Source organism: Akebia trifoliata, chromosome 14, assembly GCF_017979445.1.
Source record: "Akebia trifoliata isolate Shusen 1 chromosome 14, ASM1797944v1, whole genome shotgun sequence".
Taxonomy (NCBI): Eukaryota; Viridiplantae; Streptophyta; class Magnoliopsida; order Ranunculales; family Lardizabalaceae; genus Akebia; species Akebia trifoliata.
The window spans coordinates 5,534,716-5,555,252 of NC_141388.1; the positions used below are offsets into that span (position 1 = coordinate 5,534,716).

At 35.7% G+C, this 20,537-nt stretch overlaps 3 protein-coding genes across 7 annotated transcripts; all 3 read right to left on the reverse strand.

Moving 5' to 3' along the window:
- Positions 1-782: 782 nt before the first annotated feature.
- On the reverse strand, positions 783-3,877 carry LOC147385776 (V-type proton ATPase subunit G-like). 2 transcript variants are annotated; one of them, XM_086422362.1, is made up of 4 exons: positions 3,721-3,877; positions 2,239-2,353; positions 1,499-1,599; positions 783-1,192 (listed from the first exon to the last, which is right to left on the reverse strand). In XM_086422362.1, the coding sequence occupies exons 2-4, from the start codon at positions 2,324-2,326 to the stop codon at positions 1,049-1,051; spliced, it is 333 nt and encodes a 110-aa protein (XP_086278488.1). In that variant the 5' UTR covers positions 2,327-2,353; positions 3,721-3,877; the 3' UTR covers positions 783-1,048. The 2 variants fall into 2 exon arrangements, with proteins under 2 accessions (XP_086278488.1, XP_086278489.1); XM_086422363.1 differs by having other exon boundaries at positions 2,239-2,346; positions 3,721-3,862.
- Positions 3,878-5,349: 1,472 nt separating this feature from the next.
- Positions 5,350-11,245, reverse strand: LOC147385777 (protein disulfide isomerase-like 1-4). The gene is made up of 12 exons (XM_086423004.1): positions 10,488-11,245; positions 9,424-9,553; positions 8,082-8,247; positions 7,873-7,991; positions 7,679-7,759; positions 7,215-7,301; positions 7,016-7,090; positions 6,820-6,888; positions 6,652-6,732; positions 6,416-6,550; positions 6,025-6,081; positions 5,350-5,723 (listed from the first exon to the last, which is right to left on the reverse strand). The coding sequence occupies exons 1-12, from the start codon at positions 11,066-11,068 to the stop codon at positions 5,559-5,561; spliced, it is 1,746 nt and encodes a 581-aa protein (XP_086279130.1). The 5' UTR covers positions 11,069-11,245; the 3' UTR covers positions 5,350-5,558.
- Positions 11,246-12,688: 1,443 nt separating this feature from the next.
- Positions 12,689-18,812, reverse strand: LOC147385778 (putative serine/threonine-protein kinase PBL28). Of its 4 annotated transcripts, none has more exons than XM_086424231.1 (10): positions 18,699-18,812; positions 17,073-17,270; positions 16,235-16,373; positions 14,981-15,330; positions 14,651-14,886; positions 14,225-14,351; positions 14,037-14,108; positions 13,708-13,885; positions 13,242-13,374; positions 12,689-13,080 (listed from the first exon to the last, which is right to left on the reverse strand). In XM_086424231.1, exons 2-10 carry the CDS (start codon positions 17,155-17,157, stop codon positions 12,838-12,840), a joined length of 1,563 nt encoding a protein of 520 aa, XP_086280357.1. In that variant the 5' UTR covers positions 17,158-17,270; positions 18,699-18,812; the 3' UTR covers positions 12,689-12,837. The 4 variants fall into 4 exon arrangements, with proteins under 4 accessions (XP_086280357.1, XP_086280360.1, XP_086280359.1 ...); XM_086424234.1 differs by lacking the exon at positions 18,699-18,812 and adding an exon at positions 18,488-18,609; XM_086424233.1 differs by lacking the exon at positions 18,699-18,812 and adding an exon at positions 18,029-18,403.
- Positions 18,813-20,537: the final 1,725 nt, after the last annotated feature.

Consider the following 20,537-nt stretch of genomic DNA (forward strand, 5'->3'; position numbering starts at 1 on the left):
TTGAAAAATTAAAAAAAAAAAAAATCTTTTTTTAAATAAAAAATCTTAGCATTTTCAAAAACACAGCTAATTTCTCCCAGAGTTACTTTCTACTTTGTATGCAAATAAGACCTTAATAGAACGTCAAATGCAAGACCATTGGAGGTGCAAACTAGCGAAGTTCAGATTCAAGTTCAGCCTTCAAGTTCTTTCCTACTCCCATTCAAATTGGAGATCACCCTTGTGTTGGTGAGAAAAACATCATTTGAACAAGCTGAAACACAATTGAACCAATAAAAATAAAAGTTTGTATTTTTATAATTTTAATTAATAAATACATCTAAATTCGAGAATAACACATAAGGTCCAAAACCGCACATTTAACAGAATCATCAAAAAGTAAAATCAAATATCAATATTATAAAAACAAAAATGCAAATAATTGACATAAAATTTGGGTATGGCCTAGAACTAGTACATTTGACCAAACTCCAGATCCACTCTGAGAGGAGTTGTAGATTTGGCTGTGTGACTATTTCCCGAGAAAATCCTCTGGAGTCCATTCCCATCTTAAGGTAAAATCTATCTTGTTCCTCTGGAGTCCATTCCCATCTTAAGGTAAAATCTATCTTGTTGTATATCACCATCTCTTAACTTGGGCCTAGACCCATAGCTCAGTCGGTTTGACACATTGCAAAGCATCTTCGAGGTTGTGGGTTCAAGTCCAACTTACCCATATAAAAAATATAAAAAAAACATCTCTCAACCTCACGGGTTGATTCCTGTTATTTGAGAATGTTGCATACAGTGAAAAAGCCTTACTCTGATATAAATGAACTATAAATACCAGTCACTGGCATAGAACATGTTTATTTGATCAAGAATAGGAACCAAATTAACCAACACAAGCAATGTGTATGAAATTCAGATGAACACCACTTCATTCACTCACCAGACATGAATTCCAAGTTTCAGTACAGAAAAAAAAAACAAAAAAACAGGAAGAAGAATCTGCATATCCTAACTGTCGAGTCATTTTGGAAATAGCACATTAACCGACAAAATGAACCTAATTCTTCACAGCCGTCACCTGCCTCAGAAGCATGTGGACGACATCATGGGATATCCTTGCTGCCTCAGCTTTCAAGTGATGGATCTTAGCGTCGGTCTCTTTTTCAAGGCGCTTCACATTAGCACCTGAGTCCCCACTTGTCTGTTGGATGATCACAATAGAGACAAAATACAAGCTTAAGTTAGAACAAGAAGAATGTGGACATAGGTTTTTGATAGTGTAAGAGAAAAAAATATATATAGTAACTACAAAGAAGATTCCCCCCCAGTAGGCACAGCACACCAATCAGGTACCATCCTTTGCAAGGGTATATTGAGGTTGATGGTGGTAGAACCTATACAATCATTCATGGGCCCCACCAAGAACCTCAAAACAAACATGAAACTAATGGTAAATACCACCCTTCTTACGGTGGCTGGTTTGAAGAAGAATAGACCCTTTCTTTACCTCAGCAAGTTTCTTCTGAAACTCAGCTTCCATTTGGGCACGATATTGGGCAATTTCCTTCTCAGCCTCTTCTTTGGCCTGTTTCAGTCTTGCCATTTTGGCTGCAGAAACCAAATCAAGGATAAATCAGAACTCAGAAACCATGCCTCCCATTTATGTAACTCAAAATATGGCCATCATTATCATCAGCTCAATACATAAATCTAATTTTTTTTACATAAAATTTGATCCTCTCATATTATAAAGTTGCATTAATCTTCTGAGGTGCTGAAGTCTGTGAGTGGTAGCACCACAGACCTGGGATCAAAACCCCATCTTCACCTGCTTACCAATCAAAAGGAAAAAAATAGAGTTCATGTTTACACCATAATTCACAATCTCTTACACCTTCAAAATCGTAACTCCTCACCCCCCCCCCCCCCCCCCTCTTCCCCCTCCAATTAATGAATCTTATTTCCCACCCCCCACCCAATCAAAACAAGTTAGCTCCAATATTAGTCCCAATGGTCTTCAGGCATTGTGGCCCGTAATGACTGCCAAAACAACCCACAACGTTCAGCCTTCAAATTTCAAAAGCATTGATTTTTGAACTCATTCAACTTGCAATTTTCGGGTAAAAAAATAAAAGCAATAACAACAACTATGCATAGCCTCCTACATGTGTATTTAGCTCTTCAAATATACAACTTCCAGTCCCTACAACCCACAATTGGAAGATAAAAGGGCAGGGAAATGTTTACCGTTTCTGGCAGCATTGACAATGTGTTGAGCTTCCTGCTCTGCAGCTAGAAGGAGTTGAATTCCACCTTGGCCCCTGTTGGATTCCATACTTCCCCACAAATGCTACACTAAAATCTAACAAAAATTAGACAAAAAAGATTTAGATAATAAAAAGATATACCCCCGAGACAAAACCCTTCCAAGTTCCCACAAACAGCCTTCGAACAAATTTGCATATAATCTCTTAGCATAAATTTAAGGGTGCATGGTATTGTATGACATGAAAGATGAACAGCATACAACAATACATTCATTTTATTGTACTTGAATAATATTTCATGGTTAGGAAAGGATGGAACCCCAACATCAACGTCCCTGAAACATTGAATATTTCAGAGTGCCTCGGAATGTTTTGTTTAAGACAATCTCGTTTTTTTTCTTGACCAAAACATTTCCTTGAGACAAAGATTTTAAACCTTGAGAGAAAGCATCCAGTCAGGCAATTTAAGGGCTTTCACTTGAACCTGAAAAACTTGAGTTGTGTTCTCAAAGGAGAATGCTTTCCATTATTACACCCATAACGCAAAAAAACTTGGATCCCATCTATCAAACACATGGTTTTAAACCTTGTCCGAGACCAAGACAACTCGTCCAATACTTCTCGGTACCGTCCACCAATGAGACGGATAGACAAAGTCTAATGTATGGAACGGGATTTAAAACCATAGTTCATTTTTCTCATTGATGAACAAGACAACTCAAACGTATCGGAAAACTCATCCGAGATGACTCGATCTCATTCATGGACGAGAAGAGACGTCAAAACAAGTTTTAAAACCATAATCAAAAATCAAAAGCGTTTGAAGCCATTAGATCCCATCTATAGAAACAGTCAACCATAGGATCATAGCCAAATTTTAAGAGAATCCATTTCACAAAAGATAAATCGAAAGAATTTCAACCCAAACAACTAAAGATCAACCACTGAATTCCCACATCAGAAATCCATGATTCTACTGCTCTAGATAGAAGGGATGGAGAATACAACATAGCCATCAAACTATAGTCCAGAAATAATTATACTCTCTGCAATCGGAAGCCTCAAAACAAAAAATGGTTAAAAAAACGCACATCAAGGGAACATTTGAGAAGTTCAACACCATCAAATCCAAGCCCTAAGGGGTAAATCCCTTGACATCAACCAAAACCAATTAAGGATTTCGGATCAAAAGTTACTCTCCAGAGATCCATGATCTGAAGTGACTGATGAGAGCAGGAAAGATTGAAAGAAACAGCTCTAATATATAATTCCAAGGATCAGCCAGACAATTGTACAAAATTTTGACAACTAAAAATAAATAATAAGAACACGGGACTAAAACAAAAGACAGAAAAGCAGATCAAATCCTACAAACACAAAAGAAAGATGAAAAGCAAACAACAATCACCACAAAGATATAAATCTATAGAACTCTGTGTGTGTCAGAGAGAGAGAGACGAACCTACGGAAACGGCGTCGATCGAGATTCAACCGATAATGGTGAACACCGAAGACACGAATACCTTTCTATGACGTGTTGCAACTTCACGACCACAATATACTTAGATTTAAATGACTGATATACCCTTCATGATCTGGAGATTGACAATTACGTCCTACCCTTTCACGAACGAAAGCGAAGAAATACTTTCCTTACTAATATAGTAAAATTTTAAGTTTTACTAAGGATCGTTTTGCTCAAATAAATTATCACATAGCAATCCAACACCACAGCCCTCTATGTTTCATTGAAAAATCAGATCTAAATAAATTCAAAGAACACTTTCTTTTGAGTTTTCCAAGATTTTGTAAATGAGCCAAACTTTCACATAACTCATAAACTTAAAATTGAAATTCAACGGTGAAAAATAACTTCTTTTTTGGAATAATATTTTTTTTTTGTTTCTTTATCATGTTTTTGAATGCCACAAGGTGAGTCTAAGGACCCTTAGAGTGAAATCCTCATTTAGTTAGTAAGGCTGGTCAGACTCCAAACGAAAAGGTCCTTAGACTTCAGAAACTTTATTTCCAAATGATGTGTTTTGTGAAACACTTATGTCGTCTGAATGGAGGTGATCCACCATTAAAATTCAGACTTCAGAAACTTTATTTCCATTTATTTTATTTTAAATTTCAAATTTAACAATCAAAATTCAGAAATTTTGAACTAACGATGGGATGGGATATGTTGAATGAAACTTTAATAATCTGATTTCTAGTTACCAGACTACAACTTCAAACTTCAAAAGTGTTATCAAACATAACCTTATTGTTCAACTGTTGGGCTAGCCCATCAATGAGTCCATTGCATTAACCAGAAATCAACCAAGGACAGATGGATACATTCAATGATGTGTGTGTGTGTCCGTGGGTGTAAACAAAGAGGATAGCAATGGTCAACCAACAAGTGAGAGCCATTGACTGGACCTTCTACAGAAAAATAAGCTAGCTATTGTAAGCGAGGTACTGGGTCAGGCTGGTTGGATTGAATTATTTTTAGGGTAGATGGGTTGGACCGGAGCTGAAGTATAAGAGTCGTTCTGAAACGACTCAAAAAAGGAACTCATTGCCAAATCAGTGAATATTTTTTTTTGACAGTTTAGCAATTTTTCTTCTTCTAAATTTTAATGCCTAATCCTTAGGTAAATGGGCTTACCTACCAGCCATGGATTGGACACACTGTTTTAACAGAGGGAACAATGTGCTGAATCCAAATTCAGTGTCAACGTGTCGAAGCAACGCTGTATGTCAACAAGCAAAGCCTCTCTATATTCTTTATTTATTAGAGAAACCCATTATCTCAAGAGCCCTAGTGCTACTTCACGAAAGAGAATTTTTTAGGTCATTTTAACCAATTGTAAGCTCAAAGTTTAAGTGAGAAAACTTTGGGGAAAAACAAAGTAACGAAAATATCCAGCACCATTGTTTAAGGGTTCATCATAGTGAGCCCAAATGCTTATTGGCTAAATGTAAGGGAACCTCACTCTTGGTGTATATGTTCTCAATCAGAAGTGGCACCCACCATTGGTGCATAGAGCTTGACCCTATATTATATGTTTAGAGATCATACCCCACTTAATATCAGAAGAGATAAAACAGAATACAACTTTTATTGCTATCCATCACTGGGGTTCTTGAAGGATGTCACATAAAACAGTCAAAAACTTTAGAAATAATAGATTTGATTATTGTCTCCGATCTTAGTCAACTCTATTCTCATGTGTTAGCAACAACTCTTGATTTTCCTCTATGATCTAATAACTAAATGATAGAGAAACCAAATTATACCCAACTAAACCCTCATAATTCATCCTTCAACTCATTAGTGCTGCTCTCATGGCTCTTGGTGCCGTCAGCAACATCCGATTTTGAAGAGGCTGGTTTCTGGAGCTTGAAAGGGATTGATGCCTGCTTCTTCAGGAATTTGTAGAATCCCACTACTGTTCGATCAACGTCCACGGTAATCTGCCCGAATAAAGGCAAGTAAGTATTTGTATAATACGAGGAAAATGCTGAATTGACATCGTTTCAGACATTGCTGACGTGGAGTGTCCATAGAACCATAGATGCTTTTCATCGAGATATGAGTGAGAAGCATCTATGGTTCTGTGCACACCAATGTCCCAAACGATGTCAATTTCAAAGTTACTCCAGCACAACTCATAATACAAATGTCTACAATCTCTATTAAAATGTACTTCAACAATGATAAACCGAAGCCACAGAAGCACAACGATTAATAATAGGAATTCCAAAATCCACTCACTGGATCAAAGCTCTTATTTCCTGCAGGGAAGAAAAGAAGTGTAGGGAACCCATCAGCCTGCAAAAGTAAGAAGGAAGCATTTCAGTAAAATAAAAATAAAAAATTCCTTAAATAAAATACAATAAGTTTTCTTCCGTAAACCACCTCGAATATCTGTTCAACACTTGTTTCTTTTTTTAACATTTAAACTTGCAACTTACTTTGCCTGCCATGTAAGCAGGCTCCAAATACTGATTCCAAACACCAATTCAAAATATAATAAGGGGTCCAGCTACTGACATTATCTCATCCCGCTCAAATTCAGAAAGAGAGTGAGCCAAACTACAAAGTTAAATTCCAAAGTTTTTGTATGATGACCTTGTTATAATAAATGAAAGATTATGAACCAGACCTTGGCCCTGGGGTGCTCGTTGGTGGTTCCATCCATCTTTGCAATAACGAGAGAATCAATGCCTCGCAGATGCTTGGCTAGCTTTTTGTAAGTGGGTTCCAGTGATTGGCAATGCCCACACCATGGTGCATAAATCTGGTTCAAAGCCAGTTATCAGGATAATAACAATAAAACGAGAAAATTGGGAAAAAGAAAGAACAAGTTTTTACATTGATTCCATGAATTGGTCATACTACCTCAAGAAGAACATCCTTTGACTCATCCAACACAATCTCATCAAAGTTATTCCCGACCACTATTTTGACATCTTCATCATTCTGTGTCAATCAAGATATAAAAAGAAAAATAGATCAGAGAAACACTATCGCAGTCATTCACCATTACAATGAAGTCCAAACACTTACTGTCTCTGGAATTGGATCAGACTTGAAGAAAGGCTTAAGCTTGTCTTCTAAGAAATCCTCACCAAATACCTAAGAGGTGAGATAGTATAATTGAGTACAAACAAATTAAATAAAAAAGTAGGCTAAAACGAATTATGTTATTACCCTGTATAATCAGGACCTATGTATAAGAAAAAAAAATGAAAAGAACTCCAACCTTGAGATAATCTAAGGTCACTTCATCATTAAATACATATTTCCTCCCATCATCATTTCCTGTGTATGCAAGAACCTGAAAGAAAATGGACACCAGAAGTGAGACTTTTCCCCCCACATCAAGCTGCTAATATTTTAAATGAATTAATCAGAAGCATGGAGGGGAGAAGATAATTAGAAAAAGGCGAAGAAAAAATTACTTTGGGATCATCCCCAGTAATACCGAAGTATTCAGAAACCGGTCTCCCAACTTCTTCATTGTCCGTTTCCACGTAGACAAAGATGAGCTGCAATATAATCCAAAAAAATAACAAAGAATATAGAAAACCATGTCAGATATGTAACAGTCTGTCTTCTGAAAAGTACGATGCCACTGATATGGAGAGAGGTCCAAGTATATTTTAAGTACACAATGAAGAATAGATACAGAAAATACAATTAATGAGAAACTAAATTGCTAAATAATGCAGTTAAACTCTCAGTTTGACATGTTCCTCATATTGACACTGAATGATCAGCCAAGTGGAACTCGGCAATCCAAAGATCGGTTTCAAAGAATCAGAGTACTGAATTGATGGTAAATCGTTCCACTGACCCTATATAAAAATCAAATACATCCTTAATTGGGAGGATACTAACTCATAAGAATAAATTATGGAGTTACCTTTCCCTTGAAAATTTTTGCCGCCTCTTGGAATGCTGGAAGAACCTTCTTTGAACCATTTGAAGTGGCAAAGAGCAAAATCTAAGAATAATGAACAAATCAAAACCAAGAATTTGTTACAGTTCTCCAATCGAAGGAAATATTGCATCATAAAGATCACTAAAATGCTATTGTACAATAGTATATGTGGTTACCTGTTTCTTAATTGGATTCTCAAAAATCAACGGAGCACTTTCCTTAGTAAAAGTTGTCACTAAAGGAAGCTTGTTTCCAAACACAAATTTGGCTATTTCAGACTTGGTGAATTGACCATCTGTAGCATGGAAAACCAAATGTCAAAGCAGCGTCTTTTAATTGGCGATGAAGAATCTAAGCTGCAGAAAAAGACAATGACAGTACTAACCAAATCGGCTTAGTTTCTCAACTTCCTTCTTCAGCATAACCAAAGCAGGACGTTTAGTATTGGAATCAAATTGAAAAAGCTGTGCCACATCAGAACTGGCGGTTTGATAGAAGTTGACATCATCTTCAAGTCTTGAGGCAGCAGCAAGCTCGTCACTTTCAGGACCCTGAAGTAGTTAAAAGAAACTGAATTGAAGAGAGAGGCAGCACAATCATGCAAGAAGAGTGCATGCATTGGGTTACGTATTTAAGATGAAGAATTAGCTTCCAGACCGGATTAATGAATATTCAAAGAAGGCGACTTGGAGATTATTGATTGAACTCTGAGTTTGACCCGGAAAGTTAATAACTTCAATGTAAATCAGAAATATGAACAATTCTTTAAATAAATCGATAAGAGCATTCTGCATTCTCAGGAGCGGATCCTATGTAGTCCATTTTTTCTGTAGCTCTTGTTCTACAGTCCACAGAACATCAAATTGAAAAAAAAAAATTAACAACTCATTCCTCTTGTACTCCTGATTCATATCAGATTTGAAAAAAAAAATCAGAAAAATCATTTATTTCTTTTGCTCAGATCAAGTGTTTGAAAATAAAAGGTCACTGAATTCCTAAATTTAAACAATTGGATGTAACCGTCTTGATGATGTGGCACACCCTCAACAGTTGATAATAGCTACAGAGAGCAACAGAAAAAATGGGCTACAGAGGATCTGCTCCCTACATTCTCCATATTGAATAGAATGATGTAAGTTTTCCATTACTGGGAGCATTGACCATGTAATAAAACAAAATATGGTAGATTTTGGGTACTTTTGGTCATTAGAAGTAAAAAAAAGGTCCCAAGGGAGCAGTTTAGTGAGGGTTAACAATTTGGCCATTATTAGTGGCAAAACGGGTATTATTGCCAACAAAACAATGAAGGCAAATAAAATATTATATTATAGATGTATAAAGAAACAAATGAGGATGATGCATTCACTACAATGTTAGGCCAGATTTATCAGGCTTGAACATTTCATATCTGTTTAGCGTCTTTGTCTGCCCATTATTTTGACAACAAAAGAATCCAATGAAATCAAATATTACCTACCAGATATATACGCTGTAGTTACAAATACAAAACCTTAATAGGACAAAACAACTAGGATCCACAAAATACAAGCAAAACAATGAATGACATTACTCCAATGTAAAAAATATATATATAAGTAACGTTTCAGTTGTGCATGTGTTTATATACAAAATGTGGCTCTATGATTCTTGAGAAATTAAGCAGTTAAACATAACATAGCTAAACTACATTTTAATCAATGAAAATTTGAAAGGGAATGAGGCAGTACCACCAAAGAGTCAAGGAAGCCCACAACCAGTTTATTCTCAGTTTTCAAAATATGTTCTGCATCCTCAGCCGTGGTTATGTTGTAAATTCCAGGTCCAGTCTTCTTCTTAACCCAAGTCACAATAGCTTCTCTGTGAAGCAAATCCCAAAGCATCAGCATTCAGATGTTTGCAACTATGTAAAACAAAATAAAAGAATCCAATTTAAACAAATATCATATGGAAAAGCAAGATCATGATCATGCTTCTAAGAATTTCAAAATATTTCCAACAGTATAACACCAAAAACTTTACCATCTTAGCAAACTGATATATAATAACAATCTTTTATTCATACTTTTAGGCATAAACATGCAATCTTAGTGTGTTAATCAAAATCATCGATAAACCAAACAAGCACTTTTCAGATTTTACAAAATTAATATGCAAGAACAAGCTATTTTTCTTACTTCAAATTATACCATGCAATCTAAGTACCTTAATTCAAAATTATCATCAAAAGTCAAAACTATCAAAGGTCACCAATTCTTTTCCAAAAAACAATTTTAAGAGCCTTTCATGACTAAATACAAAATTTGGCGCAATTATGGTGAGCCAAATGTTACTATAACTATACAGAAAAAAAAAAAAAAAAATCTTTTTTTTCATACTTGTGGACTTTCCACTAGGATGAATCTTTACTTGGATTTTCACCCTAATTGTTAGGGAGAAATCAACCACGGAGCTCCAAATCATGAAGTGTAAACAATAAAGAAAATTTGATCGCTTCTCATTTGTTCTTTCAGAAATTTAGCTGAAACAAACAAATAATCGTTGTCTTCTCATTTTTTTTCATACTTACGGACTTTCCATTGGGATGAATATTTACTTGGATTTTCACCCTAATTGTCACGAAGAAATCAACCATTGAGATCCGAATTATGAAGTGTAAACAATAGAGAATATCCGATCGCATCTCATTTGTTCTTTCAGAAATTTCGCAGAAATTAACGAAGAATCATCGTCTCTTCACTTAATTAAAAACCCAAACGAAGCAAAATCAAGACTTATAAGGATACAATCTTACTTGGTTCTATGGCTGGAATAAGGCTTATGCTCTCCATCGATGAAGAAATACACAGTAGGAAAGCCCTGCACATCGTATTTCTCTGCCAGATCGTTCTCTTCCGTCGCATCCACCTTCGCAAGCACCGCCTCTCCCTTCAACTCCGTCGCAGCGGCAGCGTACTCGGGTGCAAGAGCCTGACAATGTCCGCACCATGGTGCGTAGAATTCTACCATCACGTACCGATTCTTCTTCACAAAATCACTGAAATTCCCCTCCTTCAGCACAACTACGTCCTTCTCATCAACTTCTGGAGCAGAATATTGTTCGCTATCTCCATCTGAACCTTCGAAGTCCCCAAAATTCTCGAAATCTTCATCATCATCTCCATCATCACCTAAGCGATCTTCGTCGAAATGATCTTGATCTGTATTTGGATGTTTGCTAGTATGAGATTCTTCGTCGTCTTCAAGTAGAAAACTGAGATCTTCGTCAAGATCGTCGACTTGCTTTGATGATTCTTTGGAGAGAGTTGCAGAGCAGAAGCCACTGAAGAGCAGAAGAGCTGAGATCGAGAGAAGTAAAAGGACTCGAGTAGCCATTGTTGTGGCGATTTCAGACAGAGCAGATACAGAAGTAGATCTCAGACGATCTTCTTAGGGTTTTTGGATCTGGAAGTACCTTGAAGTAAAAAAACGCGTCGCAGATCTCTCCATTCGCACTCCGCAGTTGTGCGCGGAGATCGAGTACTTGCCACGTGGGGATCACTCATTCGTTGAAAGAATTATGAACAAATATAATAAGACTTTTCTTACGGCCGAAATAGGAAGTTATTCCTCGAGATGCAGCAAGAAATGGATTGTCTGATGCTGCGCATGAAACTTCGTTTAAGGTTAGAAAGGCCCTTTTCTAAACTCAACCACAAACGAGGTTGGCATCAGATGCTTGAGATGGAAGGAAAAACACAATACGCGTAGGGATTAATGCATCTCTTTCACCAATCCATTTCATTTGACTATCTCGAGAAACAACATCTCATTTCAGCCACTAGTTTGATGTAGTGAGACTAGGAACATTCTCACATCTCTGTCAATAAGCTCCAAAATACCAAATCCTTTAATCACATGAGTCCACGTGTATTGAGCATCCCCACTATACAAAACTACCTTTGTTAGGTTTCACAATAGATCAAATTCAATCGAAATTGACTTTAGAGCCATGATTTTCTAACTCAAAAATTCTCACTCCATCGACATGGCAAAGGCAAAGAATCGTAGATCTTTTGTTTGATATACACAAGGAAAAAGATTTACGATTCAGTACACTTGCCACGACAACCATATGAAAATCAAGTGAAATTTTTCGAGTAAGAAAATCTTTAGTGTTGACTTTTAAGTGAGAAAATACCTTCCCTAGAATTTTAGATAAGGAAAATATTGATTGACATCGTATGATACTGTGCTGATGTGGCAATGCATAGAGAATCATGCAATTTTGTACCTCGAATAATATAATAATCTATAGTTCTCTATAAACTACCACATCGGCATTGGTGTAAGAAGTCAGTTTATAACAACTCTTTTAAATAAGAGTCGTGATTTTCTGACACCCTCTAGCATGGCATGGCATGGGCTAGAACCATGGATTAGAACCTATGGTTCTAACACACACCATATTAGGGGGTGTGTGTCAAAGGGATCAGCAAATCATTATTCTTTTAGTAATTAACTTCCAAGTGTTTTTTCTTATTGATATTTTTATGAGTTGTGATTTTTTTGACACCCTCTCTAACATACGCCCTTTGACGTGGCAAGAGATAAAACCATTGATCTTTTCCTTAGGATACACAACCACACATCCCATAAATATGTACAGTTGTATATCCCGAAGAAAAAGATGTAGTTCTAGTACATGCCACGTCAAGGGGGCATATGGGATCATGGGGCACCAGAAAATCATTATTCTATTTTTATACACTTTTAGATTTATTTCAAACTACTTTCTTCATTTTTATCTAGCATGGGCCAATCACAATCAAAATATGTAGATTGAAGATACAAGAAGCAAAACAATGTAGAGGAGTGAAAGTTGATTTCTTTCATAAACACATTTTCAATAGTAAGACTGAACAAAATTGAATGTAGGGACAATATTCAAGTAATCTGACCACCAAATCATTGGAATGCTTCAACACTTGATGATTGATGCTGACTTTTCCAGCCTAAAATGAAATTTGAGACAGAGCGATAAAAAATAATTTTTTGCTCCGACTCACTTAATCAAATTTTATAATTGATATTCTTTATGGGATGGATTACAACCAATTAATCCAATAAAAGAATGATTGTTATGTTATGAAATAGAGAAAATTTCACTTGAAGAGGTCACTCCCAAGAGTTACACCACTAATCTCCTCACCCAAATCAGTCTCTTGATGGCCTACTTCTCTTCTTTGAATTAGCTCTAGCTCCGCAACCACCGTCTTCATTGTCGGTCTTCTTGTACCAATATCGAGACACTGCAATGCAAGATTCATCATCTGTTCGATTGTATCCTTAGTTTTCTCCCATAACATCTTGTCGGTCAAATCATCGAGATCACTGCCACCCTTAGCCTTCAAAGCAAAACAAACAAAAAAAAAAGAAGGAACAAGGAACCTTATTACCCAAGTAGCATTTAAAGGTACCTCAAAAGAAATGATCTTTAATCTTTTTTCTTTTTTCTAGATGAATGTTATCGCTTGTTAAACCTTTTAAAAGGAACAATACTAAGTACCTCCAGTACTAGATTTTGCTGTGGTTCCAACTGACTCATATGAAGTGCTTCACGTCCACTGATCAGCTCCAGCAAGAAGACCCCAAAACTGTACACATCACTTTGTTGGGAAAACCCATTTGATAATCTCAACCTAAAACATGGGTTCCATAAGATTGCATAAGTCCATAAAGTTCAAACGTAGATGAAATCACCTTGGAATTAAGGTATATATGAGCAAAACAAATATTCAGATCTAAAAAAAACACTGCTGATGTGCAGTGATCAAGAAACCCGTTGTGTTTCCCTCAACCGGATCAAGTTCTGACAACTCGTCTGAAGTGCTCAAGCAACCTTTTTAAAAGTGAACTTGGAACAAGAACTCAATTAGTATGTATGATGTTTTTCAATTTAAAATCCAAATGAGGAAATCCATTTAAGTAGTGAACTTAAACTCAAGTAACTGAGAAAGTTTATAAGTACGAACTCTGGGTCAAGAAAGCAGTCAAAGCTCAAAGATGATCCAGCACGGCCGCCATCAAACAGTAACTTTGAAAGTCCAAAATCAGAAACCTTGGCTGCAAAGTTATCATCCAGAAGAACGTTGCGGGTTCTGAAGTGCATGTGTAAGAAAGGGGGTACCAAAGAGTGTAGATACTCCAGTCCTGATTGCATTTGTAAAATAGGAAAGGTCATACAATGCTCCATCATATCAAGAAAACAAGACACAAATGCTATAATATAATCAAATTCATTCCCCAAAAGATGGAAACCGTGTACCAACAAAATATACTTCTATTCAAAGGAAGCACTTACCTTTAGCTGCACCCAGAGCAATGTGCAACCGTTGCCGGATGTCTAGCTTTCCAATGGGTAAGCCTTCACTGTCTGCAAAAACAATGCCTATGTGTTGAGAGAGAAGAACAATGCCGATGTCGTCTTGTGTGTGTGTGTGTGTGAGAGAGAGAGAGAGAGAGAGACAGACACAGACACAGAGAAAGTACCATATAGATGATTCCCGACATTCCCATTTGAGAGAAAGTCATAGACAAGTAACTGTTGATGATTTTCTTGGCAATAACCAATAAGCTTTGCAAGATGTCTATGGTGGATACGACCTATGCCCTTTACCTGAATTGAACCATAAATTGAAGATGAGCAAAATCAACCAATCCAGATTCTTGGAAGGAAACAGGATACTTTTTCATCATAAATCTCGATAATAAAAAAAATGGAATCTCTACTTTGACATTCTAACAGAAGTCTTGCATTTCCATGAAACTTTCACGAAATTTTGAAGTTCATAATTTCAAATTCCTCAAACCATTCATTATTCACCTCTAGGCTTCTTCTCTATCCATGTTCTCATAGATTAGACATTCAATACTTAAAAAGAATGAATTTCAACATCCATACTGTCACAGGTTTACCTCTTCAACAAAATACTGACTTGGATCCCGTTGGCGTCTCTTGATGGCCACAATAGACCCATCTTGAAGCAGCCCTTTGTATGCTAAGCCAAATCCACCTTCACCTATAACATTACTTTGATTAAAACCGGATGTAGCACGCTCGAGTTCCATGATTGTTAATTGCCCAAGATTTTGTGTTTCATATGGAGATAAAGCACCAGCATGGGGGGACCCGCTCTCTCCAGTCCATTCAACTAAAAGAAAGGAATAAAAGACTTATAAGCCAAATAATTTTGTGTATTGGAGAGACGATATTAAATTTGGATGTAATTAAACAGCTTCAATTACCAGGAGGAGATGGTAGAGAAGATCCCGTCTCAGATGTTCTCCTCACCAACCTTCTAGCACGCATCAAGCAGAAGTACACGAGCAATACAGTGATAATCACCAGCACAGCTGCACCAACACAGCCGCCAACTATAGCGACTATCTTTAGTTTTCTTGGTTTCTTAACATGAGAAGCATGTGAAGGTGTCAACGTCGAAACTCCTATGTTCTCACCAACTGTGGCTGTGATCCTTGATTTTCTTGATTTATAGATATTGGCTTGTAATGGAGTTAAATGTTGAGATGGAGAGGAAACCAAAGCACAAGGCGATGTTTCGATTTTTTGGCTCTGTGGGTGTGTTCCAGGCAACCTGTGGAGCAATACAAATGAAAAATAAAAATAAAAATAAGCAGGTTGAATTATTATGGATGGGCGTACAAAACAAGCAATGCTTTATGGAACTGAATGTTGGACAATTAACAACTTGTTCATAGAATGAGTAGCAAATATGAAGATGTTAATATGGATGAATTGTAAGACAAGGAAAGGCAAAATCAGAAATGAGCACATTCAAGAGAATTTAGTAATAGATCCAAAGGAGACAAAATGAAGGAAAGATGTTTAGATGGTTAAAATATGCACCACAAAGACCAATAATGAGGCCAGTGAAAACAGGCATTTCAATTGAAGTTAAAAGGCTTTAACAAGTTAGAGGAATGGAAAATATTTGAAGCTACATGCCTTAGCTGAAGATACGGCTCTAGATAGAATTGACTGTCATAGTACGATTCAGTCACTGACACCAATATTTAGAATAAGAAGTGCTTGAGATTTATCCTCAAGATAAATTTCTTCGAGATGTGTGTTATGGAGATACATAGATCTCGGCTGTTGGATTTTGTGTTTACACGGCCAGGATCATGTGTTTATCCACGAGTCACTGTTGTCTGACCCTTTATTTATTTCTATATTTTCTCTCTTTTGATGCTTTTATTTATTTTCGTTTTTAATCAATTTTTAAATTTTCAACAAAAACAAGATCTCACCTTGCATTATCCAACGTGCAATCAACACATCCTTTGATACCGAAATTTTAATCCTCTTGCCAGAGAAGAAATGAAGGAGATGGAATTTATGAAATCTAACGTTCGTCTTTCTTATATAAATAATTCAAGTTATAAATTATGTGTATTCAGAGAACAAGAAAAGATACACCAGAAGTGTAGAATATCATAAGCAAGTAGCAATCAAGAGACTGAAAGAGAGACGCTTACAAAGAAAAAATGGCTTGGCTGTTCAATTTATGAGCACAATTAACACCTGTCCTTGGTCTCAAGCATGGATATCTCCCAACCCAGCACCTTAACTGTTGAGGATTGCCGGCTGCACTCTTGAAAGCAAGTAATGCTTCAACTACATGAACAAATGCACAAGTAATAAATCAGTTTGGTTTTTCTTCCTACAACTATCACTAAAATAAAGGGGCAAAAATATCGATAAACTCAATGGTGAACTTAGAACATGACAGACTTGTGTCGGTTAGCATGAGCTCCTGGTACCAACCAAGCAAAGCTTATAAAAATTGGCCGAGTCGATGATCACATTGGCTATCATTTGTAAAATTGGAAATTTTAAGAGCCTGAGTGATCCTAAAGATGATTTCAATGTCCCACCAGAGTATGCAGTATATAGTATACAATTATATCAGATTGATTAACACAATTCATTTTCCCAAGTTACAAGAGTAGCAACTCCATGCCAAGTCTTCCATTACACCACTAAGAGTCATGGCTTTAAAATTTGGTTTCGCGTCTTGTCTCGTCCATGCCAGATATCGAGTCATATCGGACGAGTTTTCCTATACGTTTGAGACGTCTCATTAAAAAATTTGAAAAATGAACATGGGGTTTTAAATCTCATCCGAAAAATTGACTTGTCCGTCCGTCTCGTCCATGCCTGATATAGAGACGACTCTGGCGATACGTCTTGGTCTCGGATGAGTTTTGAAACCATGCTAAGAGTTCCTCTATATCAAATGTAATAACAGAATTTTATAATAATAAAAAAAGGAAAAATGCAAAAAAATAAATAAATTGAAGAAGAATAGCATACCATATACTTTCTGGTTTGATCTACTCGGATCCAAAAGCTGAATTATGATAAGAAGTGGCAGCTGTGACCACCTCAACCAATGCATTGTCGATGGGCATTACTCATGAAGAATCCAACCACCAATTAATCCCTTCTAACATCTTGTCTTTGAAAGAGAAATAACATCAAATCCACTCCTCAAATGCAATTACATAGCCCCTGAATTGGTCAGAACAACCAAAATTGCTAATTATAATGAGAATGGGCTATTTATTCTTAGTCTAACTGCATAAAAGATTTTTTATTTTATTTTTAAATGACCTTTAAGAACAAAATGGGAAGTTTGAAATAGATTCCAGGGGTTACAGAAATTTTAACAATAAAGCAATAAGAATAACTGAATAAGAACTAGAAAATTCAAACACTAAGGGTAACTGGGTTTGTCTAAAAATTCGAACTTGAAATTGGATGAAACTAAGACGAGTAATAAAATCTTAACCAGGGGATACCATGTATCATAACTAGGCGAGCTGAACTGCGAAACCCAATAGGCTGGTTCCCAATGCAGGTTCTGAAGTACAATGTATTTCAGGGTTCCTTGATTTTTTTGGCTCCAAAGACCAAATTGAATCTCAAAATTCCTAAAGATTTCGTGGTCCAGCTTTGCAGGGAAAGAAAGAAGGGAACCTTGTAGAGGCTTAACAGAATATCTCTTTCAATATGAGCAAGAGAAATTTGATTTTTCTAGACACCAAAAATAGAAGATTTTCTACTTTCAAAAACAAATCCAATATCAAATACGAAAAGATCATTGGCTTCTCTTAACCAAACTTTCAAAAAAACCAAGTCAATCCAGAAGAGAAAGAAAGAGAGAGACCAATTAAGCGTCTGACACTCTGTAGATTTCTACTATCCAAGACTAAATTGAATCTAAAACACCAAAAGATCACTGGGGTCTTTTAAAATTCTAAACTTACAATGATGAAACCAAGAAAATCTGGAAGAGAATCCTAAAAGAAGATCCTCCATTATCTAAACTCATAAAGATTCCAGCTTTCTCCAACCCAAATGCTCTGTTTTTTTCATTTTGATGGTCTTGTTTCTCAAATCCCAAAAGATTTCTGGGTTCTTTTAAAAATCCAAACTTCAATGAAAGATCTGGAAAAGATCAACAAAAAAGCCACTAAAAGAAGATCTTCATCAATGTTTACAAAAAAAAGCTCTGGCTTTTCTTCTTTAAAAGGTCTGAACTTGATGGAGTTTTTTTTTATTTCGAAAAACTAAAACAAGTGAGTCTGAACTTTGAAAAGGTGACTGACTAGAAAGAATGTCTTGAGAAAGAAATGTATCCCCAAAAATTAATTGAGCCAAAGCAAGTATTTAACTAAAATAAATTATAAATTAAAAATTAAAAAAAAAATGGCAGAAACAATAACTCAACGTGAGAGGACTTGTTTTCCTTCCAAAACCCATGCAAGAAAAGCTCTCTCCAAGGCCAGAATAGGTGGTATAACAAGAACATAAAGAAAGAACCAAACAACACAAAACAAAATAAAGAAACAGAGAAAGTCACCATTAAAGCTGTCCTATCCTGCAACCCATTTAAGATCAAAAAACAAATATAAAAAACTAATCTGCTTTACTCACCAGATCTCAGAGTTTCTTTTACAGGTTTCCAGTGTGGTTCCATTGCCGCCCAAAAAAAAAAAGTAGCAAAAGACGACATATTTAATGGCAAGAAGTTTACAGGTAGGACTAGAAATCAACTTCAGAAGTTAAACGTACACCATCCTCAATTAAATTACAAATTTGCCCCTTTTTGTTTAACTCTAAACATACCATTAATAGTCTGTTTAATTTGGTTCAATTGCCATGGTCTTATATGAGTATCAATGATGACACTTTAATATTTTTGCTTGAAATAATGCTAAAGTGACCTCATGCGAGAACATCATATCACACTTTTTGAAGTGAAAATGTATGAAATCATAAATGCTTTTCATCGAGATATGAGTAAAAAAACATCTATGATTCCCATCCACTTTCACGACAAGAAGTGTGATATGAGGTTCCAACTTGAGGTCACTCTAGCACGACTCTTTTGCTTTGGATACAAATAATCATCATCACATTTTCATAACCTGGATAAGGAAGAATGGATAGATTTATCCGGATTTAGATGTATCTTTCGTACCTAATGTGGAGTTAGATCTAGAGAAGATCAGTAATCCAAATTTGATTCATGGATACCTCTTTTTTCTTTTTTTCTTTTGATAATAGGGTGTTCAAAATCCAGACTTATGTTTGACTAGGGGGACGGAACCAAGGCATAAGGGGACCCTCCCCCGGGCACTGCAACGCTTGCACGTCACATGCACCAGGTAAGTGAGGGAACGTCCTTGCAGGTGACCTCGAAGAAATATTGCTCGTGCTGGGTATTGAACACACAACCTACGAACTTTCACCATTTATTGGATTCGAAATTACCATTGAGCCACCCCCTCAAGGTTATAGATACCCATTTAGAAAAGTGTTTGTATCACTCGATAAAAATAAAAAAAAAAGTCATTTAAGTCCAATTTAATTATTGTGAATATCATTTATTAGTGAACACACGGGGTTTGATTTATATCTTGTTTGGGATGATCAAATGTTAAGAATAGTTTTTCCATCTATTTATGAGGAATTGAAATCGTGCAAAAATTAACTTGCAAATAAATAAAAACATGTACAACCCTTACCTCCCCTAAATCATTAAAAAGTCTAAAAGCATTTCACATTTTGCCCAAATGTAGTTGTGCTCAATTGTACTACAATTGTGGTCCAAACATTGTAGTTGGCAATGTCCCCTCTCCTTTGCTCACCCCTCGTTTGTTACTCCCCACTATCGTAATTATTGACAAGGTAGAAAATGATTAGATAATGTGAACCTAGGATTTATAGTTTAGAAGAAGAATGAGTTTAATATAAATTTCAACAAATCAAATCAATGCTGATATTAACATTGTTAAAAATCAAATTCACATAAAAAATTTTGTCAAGAAGGCGAATAGTGAAAAAAATGGTATTTCCTTTGTTTTTCATTAGTCTCTTAGAAAAGATCATAATCAATCATCGCTTTTAAAATTAGAGTAATTCAAATGGACATCAGAAAACATGAGAAGTTTGTCAAAATTACTTTTTACATAAAAAGTTAAATATTCAACACTTATAAATTCCAAGTATAGTGAAAAAATTATATGATTTAAAAAAAAAATCATGATTAATTCATGTTTCTCAATCGACAATTTAATCCAATTTATTTGCAACCCTTTGAAAATTATATTTTATATGATATTTAATATTACAATTTGTAAATTTGTTTAGTTTTATGTTTAATCTATGAATTATATATTTTTATATTATTTTTTTATTTTTATTTTTTGATAAATATATATTTTTATTTTTATATTATTCAGAAATAATAATATATTTCATTTATTTTTT

Excerpts from the sequence above, each read along its gene's own strand:
- LOC147385777 (XM_086423004.1), bottom strand. The coding sequence starts at position 11,068 with ATGGCTACTCGAGTCCTTTTACTTCTCTCGATCTCAGCTCTTCTGCTC. Across the intron at positions 9,554-10,487 it reads TATTCCAGCCATAGAACCAA|AGAAGCTATTGTGACTTGGG; the intron begins GTAAGATTGTAT and ends TTTGCTTCACAG. Across the intron at positions 7,302-7,678 it reads CAAAAATTTTCAAGGGAAAG|CTCATCTTTGTCTACGTGGA; the intron begins GTAACTCCATAA and ends ATTATATTGCAG.
- LOC147385776 (XM_086422362.1), bottom strand. The coding sequence starts at position 2,326 with ATGGAATCCAACAGGGGCCAAGGTGGAATTCAACTCCTTCTAGCTGCA. Across the intron at positions 1,600-2,238 it reads TGTCAATGCTGCCAGAAACG|CCAAAATGGCAAGACTGAAA; the intron begins GTAAACATTTCC and ends TGGTTTCTGCAG. Across the intron at positions 1,193-1,498 it reads TTCAGAAGAAACTTGCTGAG|ACAAGTGGGGACTCAGGTGC; the intron begins GTAAAGAAAGGG and ends ATCATCCAACAG.
- LOC147385778 (XM_086424231.1), bottom strand. The coding sequence starts at position 17,157 with ATGCATTGGTTGAGGTGGTCACAGCTGCCACTTCTTATCATAATTCAG. Across the intron at positions 14,887-14,980 it reads TTCTCTACCATCTCCTCCTG|TTGAATGGACTGGAGAGAGC; the intron begins GTAATTGAAGCT and ends CCTTTCTTTTAG. Across the intron at positions 14,352-14,650 it reads GTCAGTATTTTGTTGAAGAG|GTAAAGGGCATAGGTCGTAT; the intron begins GTAAACCTGTGA and ends GGTTCAATTCAG.